General features: G+C 40.0%; 1 protein-coding gene across 2 annotated transcripts in view; it reads right to left on the bottom strand.

The window, feature by feature from the left end:
- Positions 1-13,298: 13,298 nt before the first annotated feature.
- LOC101726140 (liver carboxylesterase 1) overlaps positions 13,299-21,607 on the bottom strand; it is a 37,130-nt gene continuing 28,821 nt past the window's right edge. Inside the window, exons 11-13 of one of the 2 annotated variants that reach the window (XM_087206330.1) lie at positions 15,562-15,693; positions 14,108-14,180; positions 13,299-13,809 (exon numbers count right to left, since the gene is read on the bottom strand). In XM_087206330.1, the coding sequence (XP_087062456.1) occupies positions 13,626-13,809; positions 14,108-14,180; positions 15,562-15,693 (389 nt within the window). In that variant the 3' untranslated portion in view covers positions 13,299-13,625. The remainder of the gene's footprint in view (positions 13,810-14,107; positions 14,181-15,561; positions 15,694-21,607) is intronic. The other variant, XM_004847907.4, reaches the window with a different exon arrangement.

The raw sequence follows: 21,607 nt of genomic DNA, 5'->3' as shown, positions 1-21,607 counted from the left end.
GCAGTACAGAGGCATGAAGTCCAAGAGCTTGCAGACTTTGCTAATTCAAATGGAATTTCTAGGTTTGAATGGAAAATCTGCCGAAGAATATCCAGAAGAAAAACTTCCTGCACTCAGGTAATAAGACGGAAATTTTTCCAGAAGGCAATGGGGAGTCATCAAAGAATTTTAGATTTGCAGGGTGATGTTATTATTCCCAGCATTAGATGGTACACCAGTGACAGATTGCTGTGTAAGAAGGCACTCAAAACTTAGAACAATCATTGTAAGTTTAGGTATATAGGGGCCTCCTGGAGAGTGCTGCAGATCTACACATGGGGGTTTGTTGTCCTGCTAGATTAGTCTCCCCTGTGTCTGTAGCCAGTAGACTAGCTGAGACATTTGCATCTTGTGTCATGATGGACTGGATTAATGATTAGCAATTAAATGGAACTTCAGTCATATGCCATTATCTTTTGAGTTATGTGTCATTTTGCCTTCAATGTTCTCTCACCTGCATGGGCCAGAGGGGTAAACTGTGACATAATGAGATTTATATTTGGTTTCTGCCTCCCCCATCCCTGTGGCACTTAGCTCCTAAAACTCTTGGATTCTCTGAAGGGATAGCTGTCTTTTTATGCTTATGACTGATGGCTGGGGCTGCTGGATAACTTCAGAGGAAAGGCTTGTTACCAGGGATTAACCATATGGGGAGAGGGCTGGAACTTTCAGCCTCATGCCTGGACCTCCAAGGTAGGAAGAGAACCCAAAATTTGAGTTGATCCAAGATTTCCTTTGATTGGTCGTAAAAGTTCTGCACCCCTTCCCCCAAAACCTAAGTATTTCCCTGAGTTCTGTCAGCCATTCTAACAGGTAATCAAACCTAAGAAGGAGGTCAAAGGAAACACTGATTTATAGCCAGTTGGCCAGAGTACAGGCTACTACAGGACAGTTCTTAGATGGCCTTCACCAACCCAAGCCTCCCCTCTTTCTTGCCGGTAATTCCCAATAATGGCTAAAAAATGTGCTGAGAATACACTATTGTGTGTGTGTGTGTGTGTGTGTGTGTGTGTGTGTGTGTGTGTGTATGTGTTCATGCATTGGCCAGGGCAGCTTGGGCTCTGTTCCAGTCTCCACTGCGAATAGAGTGGGCTTTGACAGTTCAGTCCAGCATGGCATAATAAGCCCCGGGCAAGCTGCTTTCTGGGGTTCTCCAGCTGTGGGGCAAGTAAGACTCCATCTGTTCCAGTCAGCTTTCCTGGAGCTTTCAGTGAACACTTGGCAGTAAACTCTAGGTGTCTGTTGTCCCTTGCTGCCTATATGTAGGTAATACACTGGCTTTACAAAGTGAGGGCATTCTTTCCCACTGAACTTGGACAGGTTGGTAATCAGTGCACGGTGAACCTGGTTCCCACTTACAACCTGAGATTTGTGACTGGCGTATGGCTTGGGGGACAGTCTGGTGGGATAGAGCCCAGACCTGTGAGATCTTTCCTGGAGGATCATGTCAGAATTGAGTGAAAGTGTAGGACAGTTGGCCGGCGTCCACTGGAGAACTGGTATGTATCACAAGTGTTAGAAGTGAGGTACTGGGAATGAGTATGAGCACAGAGAAGGGAAAAAGATGACTACTTCTTACTGAGGATCACCCCAGGTGAGAAACAGAAATTTCCTTTGAAGAACAATGCTTTGTAGAATTTCCTGGGCACTTCAGAGGTGCTAGAAACAGGATTAATACTGTATTAGAGGCTAGCACGCTATTGGATCAAAAGGCATTTGATACAGTTTTAAGAACAAATAAAATTTGAGACGCTCTCATCCATATGAATCCTGTATGATTTGGACTTCAGATGCTGAAAAAAGCAAGAAACTAGTCTTAATGTTGTTCTGAACGTGCCAGAAGACACTATTTGGCACATAGTCTAACTCCATCCTTGAAGCAGGCGCGACTATATACAAACCTCCCACAAGAGGGCAGCAGAGAATCATGAGCCAATTTATGCCTTTGGTCAGAATCAGGCCTCTGAAATGAGAGCAGGACAGACCCGGGTAAGTGTTTTTAAACAAAGTCCTGGATAAGGTGGCAGGATTGCTTTACAGTTAAGAACTCAGGCTCTACATCCAGGCTTCCCAGCCTCATATCCCAGCTCATTCACCAGGGCTGGCTTTACAGTCATGAAACCCTGCAGGCACAAGGCCCTCCTCTCCTAGGACTCCACGGATGTTCAATGACCTGTTATCACTGTCTTAATCTGCATAATACATCTTAAATTGAGGGCTCCTGAGTTTTTTTAATTTTGTGCAGTAAATTTTGTAGCTGGTTCTGTTTGTCATTTGCTAGATGAGTTTTCTTAGGGCTGGTGTTGCCTTTCATGGGGCCCATACCCAGTGTTCAATTCCTAGGGTTGCCCTGAAAATTATGTGAATATTAATAAAGTAATATAAAATTATAATGACAGATACATAATAAATACCCAATAAATTTTAGTTACTATTATTTTATCTAGGGTTCAAAGGTGTGATCCATAATCACCAACTGCTAATGTCCTCCTCTTTGTGTAACCACCATCTGGCTGGTCATTTGTCAGTCGATCCCTCTGACCCCATTGGCAAGCACTCTTTAAGGTCCATGAAAACAAGTCTGATCTTGGTCCCCACACTATGAACTCACAGTCTCATAGGAAAACCTGTGGTGACTATTGAACGCGCCTTCGTTTTGATTCCTGGTGCCAATGTATAGACAAACACAGGTGAGGACAAGGCAAAGACTGATGGCTACAGCCCCCAGGATCTGAAAACAGGGGCTCCAAGTCTGTGTTTCTGCTCCACTGTACGTGCTGGGCGGTCTCAGGGCATTCCTCCCTCTAAGGATCAGCCAATAAGAATAACAACCTCCTACTCCCAGGTTGTCAGGAGATTAAGAGGGACCCTTCACTTGCAAATGCTGCCTCTATCACCAAGCAGCTGCTCACCATATGGCAGGCTCCTCTTTTTCCACTTTTCAGCTCACACCCTTAGCCCATTCAGTGAAAGAAGACTGAGCTGAAGCAGGGGCAGAAGGCTCTTTCATAGCCCCCACAACTGTCAGGTCTGTGAGGACCCAATATGAGGATCACCCAATATGAGGACCCATGAGGACACTGCATGGGCCAAGGGCACCATGCTATTCTTCATTGCAAAATCAACACCTGGTTGTCCCATCTCAGAAGACAGGAGCTTACTCTCTGAGCCTTCTTCCACGGAGAAGCATAGCATACTTTTTCCTCTTGGTCCCAAACAAGGGAGCTTAAAAAATTCTAATGTTCAGGTCCCTTTCTGGGCCACAGGAATCAGAATCGGGCTGGAACATAAGCAATGATGTGTCCTAACATCATTGTCCTAAACAGTCTCAGGTGATATTAATGGGCAGCCAGGTGGGGACTCCTCATCCAATGACTCACCTTCAGGTTTTTGCTTCTTAATTCCTTCCTGCATTTTCACATCTACTATCTTTTCCAAGTTTTTTTTTCCATCTTTCTTTTTCGGATTGCACTCTGTTTTCAGTCATGTCTTACTTTAGATGAGTTCCAAACTTACACAATTACATTCCCAAGACTTAGCTGGTCATAAGTTTTTAAGAGAATGCTCCGTGGATGGGTCTTCAGGCCGGTCACGCCTCTCTGAATGGTGGTGGTGGGGGTGTTTTCAAGTCTGTGTCACATCTTGGAGCTGTGCAGGGAGGGGAGCAGCTGTGGACAGATGCAGAGGGACAGGCAGCAGTGTGGTCAAGAGGGAGGGTATCTCACACCCATGTGAAGTGGGGTCAGTCTGGGGTGTCCAGCCAGTGTAGTTCAGGCAATCTTGTGTAGGGACAGGGACAAGGGGTCCTCCGTTTGGCTCCAGTGGTTCTGTTATTAACTTCGAGGGGATTTTGAGCAAGTTCTTTCTTCTCTCTAAGCCTCACTCTGCATATGTAAAGGTAGTTAGTGTCCTTCCTGGTGCTTTTCCATTCTTGAAATGGTAGTAAACTCTTTTCATGTCCTGCCCAACTTTATGTTCACTGTTCTTCCACACCTGGGTGGCTTCCCTCTTACCTGTGGCACTCTGCCAGGGGGTAACCCATGGGACAGATCACAGTGCTCAGGGGCAGCCTTTAAGTGATGACAGAGTTGGTGTATACATATCCTCCCTTCCTTGCTCACATGAGTCTGGAGTTTATTTTCTATCATCTCCTGTTGATCCTCAGGACCAAACCCAGTTGCCCACTAGGAAACTTGTTTATAGCACAACTGTATTACCTAATTCTATCTTTGTCTCTCTTTTCTACTCCTTTCCCACTACTTTCTGGACACCCCCCAAAAATAATTGCATTCAAATCCTTGTCTCACAGCCTGCTCTTGGGGGTACCAAACATGAGACATCATGCTAGGCTTCTGTGATTCCATTATTACATGCATATACATTGAAGGTTGTCATGACATCTTGGAGAACTGACCCCTTTTTATTGTCCGATGTCCCTCTTTCTTCTTTGCAATATTCATCCACCTAATACTAACATAGCCACCCAACTTTCCTTCTGAGTGTCTGTGTGGTATGTCTTTTTCTTTCCTTTTACTTTTAACTTTCTTATACCCTTATTTTTGCTGTGTATTTCTACCTAAAGCTTGCTTTGTAAGTCAAACGGTTGATGCCACCCCCTGATCACAAGAAAATGAAAGCTGTTTTGTTACAGCCTTATTGAGATCTCTGGGGGGGGGGGCAAGGCAGGCCTTGCCAGCATATCTAACATTGAGACAGGAAGGAAAAACACTGGCTCAGGGGAATTTGTGTGTGATTGGAGTAAGGGTCATGGTCAGAAAGATATATGAGATTTGGCTTGTCTACTGGCACCAAAGGAAGAAATCCTTAGACTTTCTTATCAGCTTCTCCAGATAAGAGACAAAGAGGGGACAGTGGAGAGTGCTTAAAAGCTTTCAGCAACCAAATATTATAAAGTGGAGTCAGGCTTTCATTACGGAGAACACAGTTGGTTCTGTTTTCTAAATCCAACTGATAATCTCTTGTAATTGATGGGTTTAAGTCACTTTTATTTCATATAATTATTGATATGGTTGGATTAAAACCGGCCATCTTTGCATCATTTTTCTAATTATTCATGTGTTCTGTTTCCTTTTCCTGTTTAATTGCTTGTTTTTAGACCGAGGATTTTTTATGATTCATTTTTTCTTCACAATTGGGCTTTTACTTGTACCTCTTTAAAGTTATTTTCAGTGGTTGTTTTGGGTACACAGTACACATCCTTGCTAATCACATTACATATAATCCAACCACATGACATGTATAAACCTTACAATGGTTATCTTAAATTCCTGTCTAATATATTTTGTGCTGTTTCTATTGTGTATTTTGTTCTTATACATCCATTAAACCCACAGTTCTTGGTAGTATTTTGTTTTAGGTAGCAACTTAAAATAATAAGGTAGCATTTACCTTTATTTTAAAATTTTCTGTTTTAATATTTAGATCATTGATACATTTTGATTTTAGTTTACTGCACGGTGAGAGGCATGGGTCTAGTTTTAGTCTTTGGGAGTAGAAAGCCAGTTTTTCCAGCACCACTTGTTAAAGATGCTATCTTTCCTCCAGTGAACATGTTTGGTCCCTTTGTCAAGGATAAGATGGCTGAGTGTGTTTGGTGTTGTTTCTTCCTCTTCTAGTCTGGTCCACTGATCCTCAGGTCTGTTTTTTTTGGGTTTTTTTTTTAAATTTCAGTACCATGCTGTTTTTATCACAGTAGCTCTCTAGTATAATTTCAAGTCAGGGATTGTGATGCTCCCTGCCTTGCCTTTGTTGCCCAGAATTGATTTTGCTATTCCATGTCTCTTTTGATTCCAAATGAATTTTAGAAATGTTTTCTCTAATTCTGTGAGGTATGCAAATGGTATTTTGATTAGGATTGCATTAAATCTGTATAATAATTTTGGGAGTATGGCCATTTTCACTATGTTGGTTTTTACTATGCAAGAGCAAAGGATATCTTTCCATTTCCTGATATCCTCTTCGATCTCCTTTTTCAAAGTAATGTAATTTTCAAAGTAAAGATCATTTACTTCCTTTGATAGAATGATTCATAAGTATTTCATTTTTTTGATGCTATTGATAAAGGTGTTGTTTTCCTAATTTCTTTTTCAGGGAGTTTGTTATCTGTGTACAGGAATGCTATTGCTTTTTAAGTGTTGACTTTGTATCCAGTATTGCTACTGAATTTAGTTGTTAAATCTAGAATTCTTTTGGTGGTGGAGTTTTTGAGGTCTTCTATGTAGACAATCATGTCATCTGCAAATAATGATAACTTAACTTCTTCCTTTCCTATCTTTATTCCTTTTATTTCTTTCTCTTGCTTAATTGCTCTGGCTAATGTTTCCAGAACTATATTGAATAAGAGTGGTGATAGTGGTTATCCTTGTCTTATTCCTGATTTTAGAGTGAAAGCTTTCAGTTTTTGACCACTCAGTATGATATTGGCTATTGTTTTGTCTAGATGTGTTTTATCAAACTGAGGTAAAGACCTTCTATTCCAGTTTGCTATAAGGTCTTTATCATGAATGAGTGTTGGACTTTGTCAAGTGCTTTTTCTGCCTCTATTGAAATGATTATGTGGTTCTTGTCCTTAGCTCTCTTGACATAGTGTATTACATTTATTGATTTGGGTATGTTGAGCCATTCTTGCATCCCTAGGCTGAATCCTACTTGATCATGGTGTATAATTCTCTTGATGATTTGCTGCATTCTGTTTGCCAGTCTTATTGAGAATTTTTTGTGTCTATGTTCTTAGGGAGATTGGCCTCTGGTTTTCTTTTCTGGTTGTGTCCTTCTCTGGTGTTGGTATCAAGGTAGTGCTTACTTCCAGAAATGATTTTGGGAGTATGGTTTCTCTTTCTATTTCATTAAAGAGGTTGAGGAGAACTAGAAGTAGATCTTCTCTACATTTCTTGTAATATTGAGCAGTGAAACCACCAGGACTTGGGCTTTTCTTCGTTGGTAAGCTTTGAATTACATTTTCAATTTCATCAACAAATATTAAAACAGAAACACTAAATCTGCTGGAAGAGAGAGTAGGTAGAACTCAAGGACTTAGGGGTATGCAAAAACTTCATGAGAAAAACCTAGATCACATGGGAAATAATATAAAGAATCAATAACTGGGATGTAATCCTATTAAAAAATTTTTGCACAGCAAAAGAAATCACCAACAGAGTGAAGAGACAATCCATAGAGTGAGAAAAATTGTAGCCAGTTGTTCCTCAGACAAAGATATAATATCTAGAACATACATAGAATTGAAAAAAATCAGACCCCTCAAATTTAGAGACCCAGTCCAAAAATGGGCATCTCAAATGAATAGACACTACTCAGATGAAGAAGTATGAATGAGAAATAAATATATGGAAAAAAATTCAACATCACTGGTCATTCAAGAGATGCAAAGTAAAACAATGCTGAGATTCCATCTAATTCCAGAAAGAATGGCTAATATCAAGAAATCAACCAACAACAAATGCCAGTGGGGCTGTGGGGAAAGACGAACACTGCCCCACTGCTGATGGGAATTCAGACTGGTGCAACCACTGTGGGAATTAGTGTGGACATTCCTCAAAAACTAGGATTAGTGTTCCCATTTGACCTAGCTATTCCCCTTCTGGGTATCTTCCTGAAAGAATTAGAAGTATCATACTAAGACGATATATGCACACTCATGTTTATAGCAACACAGTTTGTAGTAGCTAAATCTTGGAAATAATCCAAATACCCATCAACCAACAAATAGATTTTAAAAATTTGTCTTTTTATACAATGGACCACTACTCAGGCATAAGAAGGATAAACTTGAGACATTTATATCTAAATGGATGCACCTTGAGACCATACTCTCCAGTGAAATAAATCAGACTCACATGTGTAAATATTGCACTGTCTCTCTGGTGTAAGACACTGAAAGTGTAAATAAGGACCAAAATGTATAATAATGTGAAATAGGAAGAAATTGTTCAAAAGGAAGGCAGAACTGAGGGAGGGGATAGCAGGAAGGGAAAAGAAAGTAGGAAAAGAAGGAAAAAATGGAAACAAAGCTTTTGTAAATAAGGAGGCAAAGAGTGTTGGAAAGGAAGGGAGAGGATTGGGAAAAAAAGAGGCATCATGATATACCATGTACAGGTACAAATTCCCCGTGCTGAAAGTGATCATTAAGTATATCTGAACTGTACCAAGAAAATTAATAAGAATATAAAATTTTCTGTAGATCTTTACCTCTTTATTATACACTAAGTTTTTGTTTTTTGTTATATCCATTCTGCATAAAGAAATTCCTTTAATATTTTTACAGCATAGAAATGCTAATAAGAAATCTCTCAGTTGTTTATCTGCAGTTTTTATTCTTTATCTTTGCTGGATTTAGAATTCTGAGTGAAAGTATTTTGTTCTGGCACTGTGAGACCATGTATAGTGCTCCAAGATTTTCTGGTTTGTGTAATTTCCAAGGAGAAATATGGAATAATGCTTTTCTTTGCTTCTATGTATGTAATGCTGTTTTCCTCTCGCTACCTTTAATATTTTCTTATTATGTGTCTAGATGTGTATGTTCTTCTTGCTGTTCAATTCTACTTGGGAATCTCTGAGCTTCTTGGATCTATATTTTAATGTCTTTCATTAGTTTTGGAAAATTTTCCATCATTATCTTTTAAAATATTGTTTTCCTGCCTATTCTTTTTCTCTTCTTGTTCCACAATTTTAGTTGTAATGTGTTGAACCAAGGTATTATCCCATAGCACCTAGATCCTCTGTCCTATTTTTTCCCTTCCACTGTTTAGCTCTTTTATTTAAACTGGGTGATTTTTTGTGGACCTATCACTCATTCTTTCCTCAGACTTACCAAATGTACAACCCATTGGATTCAGTTGTCCTCTGTTTTTTAAATTCCTAACATTTCCATTTACTTTTAAAGCTTGTATTACTCTGTTTAAATTGCTAATTTGTTTGTGTAAAGACTCTATATACTTACTTTCAATTTCCAATGTGTTAGTTCTAACATCTATGTTATCTTTGAAGCTGGGGTTGATTGATTTATCTTTTGTTACTGGGTGTTTTATTGCTTCCTGTGTGTTTGAAATGTTAGATTCAATGCTTTATATCATGTTTAGGATAGTAAAAAGGGAAGTAAGCAGGATTGATGACTAGAAATAGGCATGTCTCATCTTTTGTTAGACTGTGTGTGTGTGTGTTTGTGTGTGTGTGTCTGTATGTGTGTGTGTGTGTGCTGTTACCTTGCTTACTGTCTTAGTTACTTTTCCATGTCACTAAGACACAATACCCAACATCCACAAGTTAAAGGAGGAAAGATTTATTTTGGCTCACAGTTTGTAGAGGTTTCAGTCCCTAGTCGCTGGCTCCAAGGCAGTGCAGCTTGGCAGAGGGGCATGGCAGAGGAGAAACAGAACAGGCAGGAGGAAGTGAAGCAGCAAAGAAGCAGCATGGAACCTCCCTCTCCCTTTTATTCCACCAACTACAAGGCATTTTGTTGGTGCCACCCACACCCAGGCTGGGTCTTCCCATTATCCGCACCCAGAACTATGCTAAAACAATCAGTGAACTGATTTAGTTATTATACCCTTAATCTATATTCACACCCCCTTAATCCACATTCACATACCCAGATCCAACTACTTCTAAAAAAGCCTCACCATAAGTTTTAGTCCTTATTTAAATGTATAATAGATAATGTGAAATAAGAAGAAAAGGGGCAAAGGGGAAGGGGAAGTGGGAGGGGTAGGGAAAAGGAAAGAAGGGAATGGAATTAATATGAGAAAATGGAAAAATGGAAACAAAATCTTTGTAAATAGGGAGGATGGGTTGAAGGGAGGGCAGGGGAAGGGGGAAAGATAAGAACCAAGAGAGATTATGTAAAGGTGCAAATTTCCAACGATGAATGTCATTATGTTGTATAGCTAAAATGTACCAATGATTAGAATGAATAATCGATAATGCAAAATAGGAAGAAAAGGTCTAAAGGGGTAGGGGTAGTGGGAGGGGCAGGGGAAAGGAAAGAAGGGAAAGGAAAAATGCTGAGAAATGGAAAAAATGGAAATAAAGTCTTTGTAAATAGGGAAGGGTGGAGGGTGTGAAGGGAGGGCTAGGAATGGGGAAAAAATAAGAACCAAGATGCATCATGTAAAGGTACAAGTTTCCAATGTGAAATGTAAATGTGTTGTGTACCTAAAATGTACCAATAAAAGAATTTAAGTAACAAAAAAAATACACTTTAAAAATAATTTTGGGATTGTATTTCATTAGCATGTTTGCATATAACTTTTGTTGGTTAGGGCCATATGTTGAATAATTATGTCACTAAAAAAAAAGCCTCACCTATAAGCACATGAAGTTTAGAGGGGACATCTAAATGCAAGCCATAACAGTTATTTTAAGTGAATCACTTGCTTCAAATTCTTTTCAGGTTACTGTTAGATAGGGAGTCAGAATTTAGCAGTGCTGGAGACAGGCAACTGGTGGCTATGTGAACAGCAAGTGAGACATGAAAAGCAAAGAAGATATGATTTCTTTTTTCTTTTTCCTTCATTTCCTTAATCATTAGCCATAGGTAAAAACTGAATAACTTATGATTTCAAGCTATAATCCAGATGAATATAGCTTCCTCTAAGCATGTGGATAAGCTCCAGGGCCAGTAGAATGTCCAGACCATGGGGGAGGGTTTGAAAAAAGACTCAAGGTCTCAAAACATATCAATGGAAACATTCCACCTAGAGGGTAAACAGGAAGTTTCTCTTCTATGAAGTCGCCCCAAACGAGCCCATTTTCTTTTTCTTTGTTTCTTTTTGGTACCAGAGATCGAACTCGGGTCCTTACATTTGTGCAGCAGGGGGCAAAACCACTGAGCTAAATCCCTGGTCCTGAGCCCATTTTCTTTGTAACAGAACAGTAACCTGAGAGGAAGCAAATTATATTCCTGGAAATCACATTTAATCACATAAACATTGCCTGAGCCTTAATTAGATCCAACGGCTGTCTTGGTGCTTGCCCACATTCAAGCATGAAGGTATATTGTTTCTATTTATTTGTCAATAAAAAAATCTATCACTTTGCAATAAACTCTGCTTGTACTCTGTATGACTTCCTACGTGTCTTGTCTGAATTCTTTTTTTAGAGATACAAGAACCAATAGAGCTACACAGGTTCCACATGGTGTTAGGACCTGGCTTCCTAGTGACATCACCTTGGGCTTTGCCTATTCTAGCAAACTTGTACTAGTGCTAGTTTCTGGAGGGGTTTCTCTTGCCTTGTTCTACCCTCAGCTTTAGGCCTGTCCTGCACACCTGCCCTTCAGGAATGGCCTGTGTCCACACTGTCCTTTTCCCTAGCAGATGTCATGTACTTGGCACTTGGTAGAGTTGAAGGTGGCACACAGGAGTAGTTTCTGTTGCCCTGGTCTTGTCTCCACTTCAGGAGGACCTGTTTTCTTCAGTCTGAAAATGGACTTTCTCAGTGATCCTGCCTTGCCTAGCAGTAAAAAGTCTCCAATAATTTGAACCCAAAATAGTTTTCTGTCCCACACTAGGTAGTATAAAGTTTTTTAAAATTTTCATTTTCCTTAGCCTCAGTAGGTCTATGAAGAGAGAGGCCCTGAGAGAGATAAGTTTTGCTGATCTTCCCTAATTATTGTAGGATTTGTTCTTTAAAGAGAAGGATCTGATCTGGGCTCCATGTCTGCACTTAGAGTTTTAAAACACTGGAGTAAAACACTCCAGTTTTACTGTCTGCTTCCAATTTTTGCCATGAACAGCTGATAAAGGTCCATGGAGAAGGGTCAGTAAATGGTGTAAACACTCCCATGGGTCTGTGGTTCTGTAATATTGTGATTCTGTTCTTTATTCCCTTTTCCTGGTGTACAACTCCCCAATACTGTAGAATCTGAAATGACGAATATTTTTATGTGCTATTCTTTTGGGTTATGGCTGGCATCTGCTAGGTAGCTTTGGGATGGGGAATGGTCACTGGGAAAAAAAAGGCGGTCTGGGACTTAGAGTCCCATCCCCAGCCCTCCTGAGAATGGAAAGGAGACGAGGTTTGAGTTGATTGCAGATGGTCAATGATCTAACAAATCATGCCTACATAAGAAAGTCTCTACAAATACCTTAAAGGAGAGGGGTTGGGGAGCTTCTAAGATAGCTGGATATGTGGTGGCTCCTGAAGGGTGGAGCTCCTGCGAGGCCATGAAAGCTCTATGTCTCTTCTTCCATACCTCACCCCATGCATCACTTTCATCTATACTCTTGGTATTAAACCTTTAAATGTGTTTCCCTGAATTCAGTGTGCCACTTGAACAAAGAACTCAAACTCAAGAAAGGGGTTGTGAGAATTCAATTTATAGCCAGTCCATAAGAAGCACAGGTATGATTGGCATCCAAGAGGGGCACAGTCTTGTTTGACTGATGCCTCAACATGTGGGATTATCCTCAGGCAGAACTCAACAAAGATAGAAGACAGTCAGCTTGTATCTGTCACAGAACTAGTTGATGTATGAGGAAAAACAAACCCTGACACAATGTCAGAACTAATCAGTGTCATGAGTGGATAGAAGAGGAAACTGAGTATTTTTTCTACTCAAATACTCACATCCTAGAGACATTTGATCTTTAGCCCTTCATTAATTTTGCTGAATATCATGTGTATAATGACCCCATCTTCCATCTCTAGAGAGAAAGTAAGCTGAGGCTTACATTCCAGCTGTCCTCAAAGTACCTGTCTTCCCCTTGATTTCAGGCTAATCATCTGCCTTGTAACTTCTGCTCTTTGATGCAAGGATTATGACTTTGAGGATAATCCAGTTGTCCCTTGCTGTTGGGGTGAAAGTGAGACTCTTTGGGACTTTCCACATCCCAGCTGAGTACAAAAGACTCTGTAAGAGTCTGATACTTTAGGGAAGGACTTACTCCTGTATGGTCATTGCCTAGAGCTGAAAGGAACCAGGGCAAGTTTTTGGAAGGCACAGACACATAAAGGGGCCTGAGAGACTACTGTGTACATTGAAGAAGGGATTGCAGACCTGTGGAAGGGTCAAAAAGATCATGCAACAGTCCTACAGACTCACTATGGAATCTCTCCTTTTTCCTTTTCTAGGTACACTTGGCATGTGCCATATCAGACTCCATACACACCCCCAGTAGAGGAGAAGGACACTCCTCCCTGCCTATGCCAAAGTCTCTCATTGGCAATTTGGAGGGGAGGCAGAGAAATGAAGCAGATCCAGAATTCTTTTAGTACCTCCAAGTGCCTAGCCTGACAGACTCTGCCTACAGGCCAAGCCATCCCTACAGACACAAAGCCTTCCTATAGATGGATCCTCTCTCTACATGTTCTCTCTGAAGAGGATGGATTCATCCCCAGCCTAAGACACAGACAGTAGTTTGATCTCCAAAAGAACATTTATTTCACAAATTAAAGATAAAAGGACAAACATGCTTTCTCCTTGGCTTCTACCCATGCCCAACAAACAATTCTCCACCCTCTACAAGATGTATCTTCTGCCCATAAACACCTTCTGTAGAATACCTCTTGGTTAGCTGCTCCAGGATCCCGAGGCTGGCTGATCCTTTCACTCACTCCTCCATGTGCTCTCTCTGGGGCGGCTTCTCCACTGTCTCCTTGGCCCTGAGTTCAGTCCAGAAAGTTGCTTCCTTCTCTTTCAGCCTCTGGGCAGCCTGGGTACTGGCACCAATTTGCAAGTATCCTTCCTTTTGATCATACCTTGGCCAGTGGGGCAGCCCCTCCCCATTGGGGTTCCTGGGAACAAAATCAAATAAAAATTTCCCAATGCTGCTCTATGTTTCCCATATTTTTCTGAGATTTTTCAGGGATCCCTTGCTTATTTTCCCAGAGGCCCCTATGCCTTCAGAAGTGGTGATCTCTATATTTCCTAGGACAGCCTGTGGGTTTGTAGAGAACTGTTTCTCAGAACACTAAGGTCACAGGATCATAGGTTTGATCACTCAGTGTTCAGAAGGCACCTTTCCCAATAAGTATGACACACCACACCCCACCTCCCCCACCAAACCTGTTACACCTTTGCCATCAGCCTCACCCATTTCGAGCAAAGTTGGTCCAGAATTTCATCATCATCTTGCTGAGGTTGATTTCCTCTTCTGAGGCATGCTCTGGGGGAAGAAAGAAAAACTTTTCGCTGTGAAAAATGTAGTTCATAGATTTAAAGCAGCAGCAGCATGACTTGAAAGCTTGTTAGAAATTCAATGTCATGGCCCTTATTCCAAACCTACTGAGTCAAAATATGCACTTTAAGAAGAACTTAGTTAATTGTGTGCACTCCCCATTTGAGAACGGCTGTTCCAGGATATGACCATGCAATTTATCCATGAGTTGGCTACCTTTGTTGTTCATACCTGGTTCCCTCTACTCTTTAGTGTCATAATGCCACAACCCAGAGTTTCCTTCACTCCTTCACCTTGAGGGATCTCTGGTTCCTCTGTGTCTCTCCTTAATGTCCCAGACACAACACATTTTCTAGTCTAAAAAATATCAGAACTGCAAAGGTCCTAAGGAGTTACCCAGTGGGAGATGCCCAGAGGCATGGATGGATCCAGCTATGAGGTGGGTCACACAACATGCAACTGGAGGCAATGAAAGTATTGAAGACACTGGTGAAAGGTCTTCTTTAAGTATTATATTTTTAAATAGATTTAATTTTTTACACTATTTATTAGAGAATATGTTTTTCCCCACAGATTTAAATGCTACTTTTATCATTAAGTATATATTTCTATGTACAAATTTGTCTATTTCTGGATTTTTAAATTTTGTTCCATTGTCCTACCTGTCTATGCATATGCTACATATGTCCCATATAATTTCACATTTTAATTATTTTAGTTTTCAAATATATCTTCATGTCCCATAAGACTAATCTTCCTTCATACTCTTTAAGAATTTACCTAGTTCTTATTTAATTGTGTACCATAATAATTTTAGAATTACCTTAAGTAATTAATGAAAAATTAATTTTCCTAATCAAGATCATGGTTTGGCTTTCCATTTGTTCTAGATTTTTTTCCTTTGTCACTATCAAGACAGTTTAAGAAGTTTTAAAAATAGACCAAATTTTAAAATATACAAGTTTTAAATATATAGATATGGACAGGCAGAGAGATATGTGTAGACACATACTAGACCTTACTCAAAGTTGGCAACAGTTCTATGGTTCCACTCAGTGACATTCTGATAGGTGCTGGTGAGTCAGAAATCAAGCAGTGCCATTCTTTTTTTCCTAGAGCAGGACCCTACAGTGACCCACTGCCCATGCTGTTGATGTCACATGTCAGGATTCTGAGAATGACTATGGCTTGCAGCACTTAATACACATCATGCTGCATGTGTGTTAGAGCAGGAGAAAGGCTGGGGACTACCCGATGTAGCTTGATCTTCTGAGAAAACTAAGAAAGGGAGAAAAGGATAAACTTGCTCATGGCCACCATATCAAGACTGGAAGTCAGGCCTCCTCATATCCAGCAAAGGTGACATTACCTTTTAAAAATGGGATCCCCAAGACAGAGTAGACCTCATCCCCATGGTCTGCTATCACCGTCTTGGGTTTCAAGTCTGATGAGAAGCTTGGGCGATACTGAAATTCATACATGTAGGTGGGGGCTCCAGCATCTGAGAAGACATGGGCCGTGCAAAGTCAACATTAGCAGACACAAATCTGAATGATGTCAAGGTCTCTAGCTGTGTAGGAAATCTCTGGTTTCAGCAGTGGAGAGAAACAAAGTTTTAGGAAAGCTCCTGAGTAGTTTAGGGCTACAAACGGGTTGAGGTGAAAATGGGACTTGAATAGGATATTGGTTGAATGAATACATGAATGAAGGTTGAAATCATGGATCAATCCATTTAAAATGACCTCATAAGGACACTGCTCTGCTCGGTTCACATAAACCTCTTTTCCTCCTGATTCATTTGTACATAATTCTTCATATATCCAGTTCATAGTAGATGTGTTGCATTGGTAACAAGCTGGTGCTGATTTATAGAAAAACTATAGACTGTGTGGTTGTCTTCTATTCAGCCTAGTTTTAAATATTTCTAGTGTTTTTCTCACCCATTCTGAGAAGAGTAGAGCAATTCCAAGCTATTCCTCTGAAAGCAAGGATAATTAAATACAAGCATAGGCAAAGAAAAAACAATCTGACTCTTGTGTCTCAGGAAACCACGAAACTCAAACTTCATATTTCTCAACCACCTCACATATCCCTGGTTCATTCTTGCTTCAAGGAGTGTTCAGGCAATACAGTAACAGCAGAGCAAAGAGGGTCAGAGAAAGGTGAACCTATCTCTCTTTTAACCCCTCTTCTCATCCCTGCCTTTGTCTATCATCCCAAAACCCTCCTGCCCAAGCCCCAAGAAGATATCATTTCTCCTTCTGATTGGATTATTGAATCCACCAACACCTGCTCTCTCAGGACTAACTCATGGACCCCAGCCTGGAATCCCAACAAGTTGCATTGATCATAATGCCTAGAAAAGTTGGTCAAAGTCAACCTTTCATTAGGCTGGTAGAGAAATCTAACACCCTTTTCCTCTTTGGATACAGTAAGAAACCTGGAAAATAGAAAAAAAAAAGAAAGAAAAAAACCTAAATGACAACAAAAATCACTCTAATTTCACCACTCAGAGAAAGCCTCTTTTGATATTTTAACACATACATCTTTTATGTATGTGAAATTAGGACAATACTGTATATGTTACTTTGTAGCATACAATAACCATTTCTTCACATTGTTTAATATTCATCTGCAAAATGATTCAATAATATATGCTATGTATGAAGATGTAGAATAGTTCAATGTCCCTCTGAACTTCCATCACTGCATCTGTGATTTAGCAAGAACTGGTGTTTGGAACAAGCAACCTTCTATGGCTCTGTAATCCACTTGTTAAGCAACTGCTTCAAGGTCAAGGAGAACTTGTTGGAAGGAAGATAACCTTTCCTTTGTCACTCACATGTTTAGAAAAGGAACTAGGACCACAGTCATAGAATAAAGACCTTTTGTGGATGACAAGATGCATTTTAGGCAGCATGATGCCCACAATGAGGTTCACAAAATTTGTATAGTTATGAAATGAGTCTTCAAAGAAAAGTAGGGCACATTTTGGGTAATAATCAGGAACAGCTTGAGAAGCAGAGACAAGAAGAGTGCTAGTAAACAAAATTATGTAAATCAAAATGTAGTGTGATTTTGTTTTGTTTTTGGTAGAGGAGGGCTTTTTAAAAACATTATCTTAATATTCCAAATGAGAGAGGAAATAAATCCATGCTCTTACACACTGAAAAGGAATTTTGCAGTATGTATCAAGAACTCTAAAAATATTCCTGTGGGGCTGCAGACAGGCAGGTCTGTGGATGCCCTACCAAGGTTGCGAGTCGAGCGGAACACACCGAATCAGCCCACGCCCCAGCAACAATCCACTGGACCCCCCCCACCACTCCTCTACAGCCACCTGGTTCCACACTACAAAGACACAGAGGACACTGGACCACCAGACCACGGTACTAAGTCCTGCTGCTCCCAGCCCAGAGGTAGGGGCTTCTGAGCAGCTGTCCCACTGCTCCTGGTCCAGAGGAAGGGGCTTCCTGGCCACCATCCCTCCCGTTGCTCCCAGCCCAGAGGAAAGGGCTTTTGGGTCACCATCCCGACCACTGCTTCCGGCCCCTGTCCCACCTCTCCGAGCTCAGAAGAGGTAATCCACGCAGGCACCAACAGTACCTCCCGGCCCCCCCAGTTGAAATGAGAAAACATAAATAAGTCTCAAAACTGGACTTCCAGATCACCTACAGCAACCCCAAAGGGAAATGAGATGGAACACTTTGATACTCAACCACCTGGACCCATTGAGCTGGCAACAAAAGGGGATCTGGAAAAAATGAAACCAGAAATAATTTCTCAGATAGCAGGAGAAATTGTGCTCCTAGTGCACAATTTAGATTAGATTAATAAATCTAGATTAATAAATCTAGAGAGGAGCTGAGGAACATGATGGGATCCCAACATAGGAAACAAATGGAATCCATAAAACAGATGCAAATAGATTTCCAGGAGAAGAAAAACTCCATTGAAAGCCTACACAGCAGAATGAGCCAATGTGAGGACAGAATTTCACATATAGAAGATAAGATTGCAATTATTCACCAGGAAAAGAAAAATTGCTTCAAAATTATAAGGGAACATGAGAAATCAATCCAGTAGCTGCTAGATGAAGCAAAGAAGAATAACATAAGACTGATTGGAGTCAATGAAGAAACAGGAGAGAGTACAGATGACATAAAAAAACTCTTCACAGAAGTAAAGGCAGAAAACTTCCCAAGCATGGGAAAAGAGCTTGACAAACAGATAAGTGAGGCATATAGGACTCCAAATAGCCTTGATCAAAAAAAAATCTACACATAGGCATATAATTGTTAAAATTCCAGAAACTCAACAGAAGAACAAAGTTCTCCAAGCAGTCAGAGAAAAAAAACAAATCACATACAGAGGAAAGCCCATCAGAATCACAGCAGACTTTTCAACACAAACCATCAAGGCAAGAAGAGCTTGGAGTGACATATTCCAAGCCCTAAAAGAAAACAGCCTCCAACCCAGATTGATGTACCCTGTAAAACTATCTTTCAAAATGGATGGAGAAATAAGATACTTTCATGACAAAGAGCACCTTAGGAACTTCGTGAATACCAAACTAGCACTCCAAAAAATTTTACACAATATCCTATGAACAGACATTGAAGATAACAACCCCAGGAAGCAAAGCAGAATGAACCCATCTGGCATGACAAGAAATTAAATGTAAAGGGGGAGAACATAACAAAAAAAAATCATGGCAATGACAAGTCAATATGTTTCAGTTATAACCATCAACGTTAATGGTCTCAATTCACCAATCAAAAGAAATAGCTGGCAGAATGGGTCAAGAAGCAAAATCCAACAATATGCTGCATACAAGAAACACACTTCATTCAAAAGGAAACTCATAGACTGAAAGTGAAAGGGTGGAAAACAATACTCCATGTGATGGGAACCCCCCAAAAAGCACGAGTAGCTATCCTCTTTGCAGGTCAAGTAGATTTAAAACCAACACTGATTAAGAGAGATGAAGAAGGACACTACATCCTTGTAAAGGGAAGAATCCCAGAGGAAGAGATGACAATCATAAATATCTATGCTCCAAACACTAGTGTGCCCAACTATATAAAACAAATACTAACGGAGATGAAAAGTCATATATGCACTAATACAATTGTAGTGGGGGACCTCAACACCCCACTGTTACAAATAGATAGATCAACTAGACTAAAAATAAGTAATGAAATACTAGAACTCAATCAAACTCTTGAACAAATGAATTTATCAGATGTTTACAGAGTGTTCCACCCCACAAAATCAGAATACACATTCTCCAAAATAGACCACATACGCACACACAGAACATGTTTAAGTAAGTGCAAAGGAATTGAAGTTAGCCCCTGTGTATTATCAGACCATAGTGCGATGAAATTGGAGATCCATAGCAAAAGAAACTCAAAAAATTTCATAAACACGTGGGAATTGAACAACACACTTCTGAATAAACAATGGGTCACAGAGGAAATTAAAGAAGAAATCAGACAGTTCCTTCAATTAAATGACAATGACAATACAACATATCAGAATCTATGGGACACAATGAAAGCAGTCTTACAAGGGAAATTCATAGCAGTGAATGCTCATATTAGGAAAACAGAGCAAGCCCAATTAAACAACCTGATGCTGCACCTCAAGCTTCTAGAAAAAGAAGAGTAGGAGAACCCCAGAGCTCATACAAGGGAGGAAATTATAAAGATCAGAGGAGAAATCAATGCAACGGAGACTAAGAGAACAATACAAAAAATCAATGAAGCCAAGAGTTGGTTCTTTGAAAAAATCAACAAAATCGACAAACCCTTAGCCAACCTTATCAGAAAAAAGAAAGAAAAGGCCCAAATCCATGCAATTAGGAATGAAAAGGGTGAAATTACAACAGACCCAGCAGAAATCCAGAGGATCACCAATACCTACTTCTAGCACCTATACACCAATACGATGGAAAACAAAGAAATGGACAGATTCCTAGATACATATGTATTACCAGAGTTGAACAAAGAAGACCTAAAAATTCTAAACAACCCAATATCAACCAATGAAATTGAAAATGTAATTAAAAACTTATCAACTAAGAAAAGCCCGGGCCCTGATGGCTTCACTGATGAATTCGACAAGACATTTAGAGAGGAACTGCTGCCACTACTGTTTAAACTCTTCAATCAAATTGAAAGGGAAGCAATACTCCCAAATTCAGTTCTGGAAGCAAGCATCACCTTGATCCCCAAAGCAGAGAAAGACCAAACCAAACAGGAGAACTACATGCCAATCTCACTAATGAACATAGATGCAAAAATCCTTAATAAGATACTGGCAAACAGAATGCAGAAGATCATCAAGAAGATCATACACCCTGATCAAGTGGGATTCATCCCAGGGATGCAGAGATGGTTCAACATACCCAAATCAATCAATGTAATACAGTATATCAATAGACCCAAGGACAAAAACTCATATGGTTATCTCCATAGATGCAGAAAAAGCATTTGACAAAATCCAACATGCATTTATGATAAAAATCCTACAAAAAATTGGAATAGATGGTCTCTACCTCAAACTGATAAAAGCCATCTATGAAAAACCAACAGCCAATATCATACTAAATGGTCACAAACTGAAATCCTTCACACTAAAATCAGGAACAAGACAAGGATGCCCACTATCACCACTCTTGTTCAATATAGTTCTGGAAACATTAGCCATGGCAATTAGACAAGAGAAAGAAATAAAAGGAATAAAGGTAGGAAATGAAGAAGTCAAACTGTCATTATTTGTAGATGACATGATACTCTATATAGAAGACCCACAGAACTCCACCAAATATCTCCTAGACTTAATAACCAAATTCAGTCAAGTAGCTGGTTACAAGGTCAACACACAAAAATCAGTAGCTTTCTTCTACATGAATGACAGACTCACTGAGAGAGAAATAGGGCAAATAATTCCTTTCACAATAACATCCAAAAAACTGAAATACATAGGAATCAAACTAACAAAAGAAATCAAAGACCTCTTCTCTGAAAACTATAGCACTCTGAAAAGAGAGATTGAAGATGATATCAGAAAATGGACAGACATCCCCTCCTCCTGGGTAGGAAGGATTAATATAGTGAAAATAGCCATGCTTCCAAAATTGCTATATAGATTTAATGCAATTCCAATTGAGAGCCCAGCAGCATAGTTCATGGACCTTGAGAAAAATTCTTTTGGAACAAGAAGAGACCCAGAATAGCAAAAGCAATTCTAGGTACCAGAGATATGGCAGGAGGTATCACAATCCCCAACCTGCAACTATACTATAAAGCTACTGTTGTAAAAACAGCATGGTACTGGCTAAGAAACAGACCTGAGGACCAGTGGAACACAGTAGAAGATACAGAGACAACGCCAGACACACTCAGCCA

This window comes from Heterocephalus glaber, unplaced genomic scaffold, assembly GCF_053883595.1.
Source record: "Heterocephalus glaber isolate CG9 unplaced genomic scaffold, H.glaber_assembly_v1.0 deba00000071, whole genome shotgun sequence".
Classification (NCBI taxonomy): Eukaryota; Metazoa; Chordata; class Mammalia; order Rodentia; family Bathyergidae; genus Heterocephalus; species Heterocephalus glaber.
The sequence above is the reverse complement of the archived record's forward strand: the minus strand, read 5'-3'. Positions and strand labels throughout refer to the sequence as shown.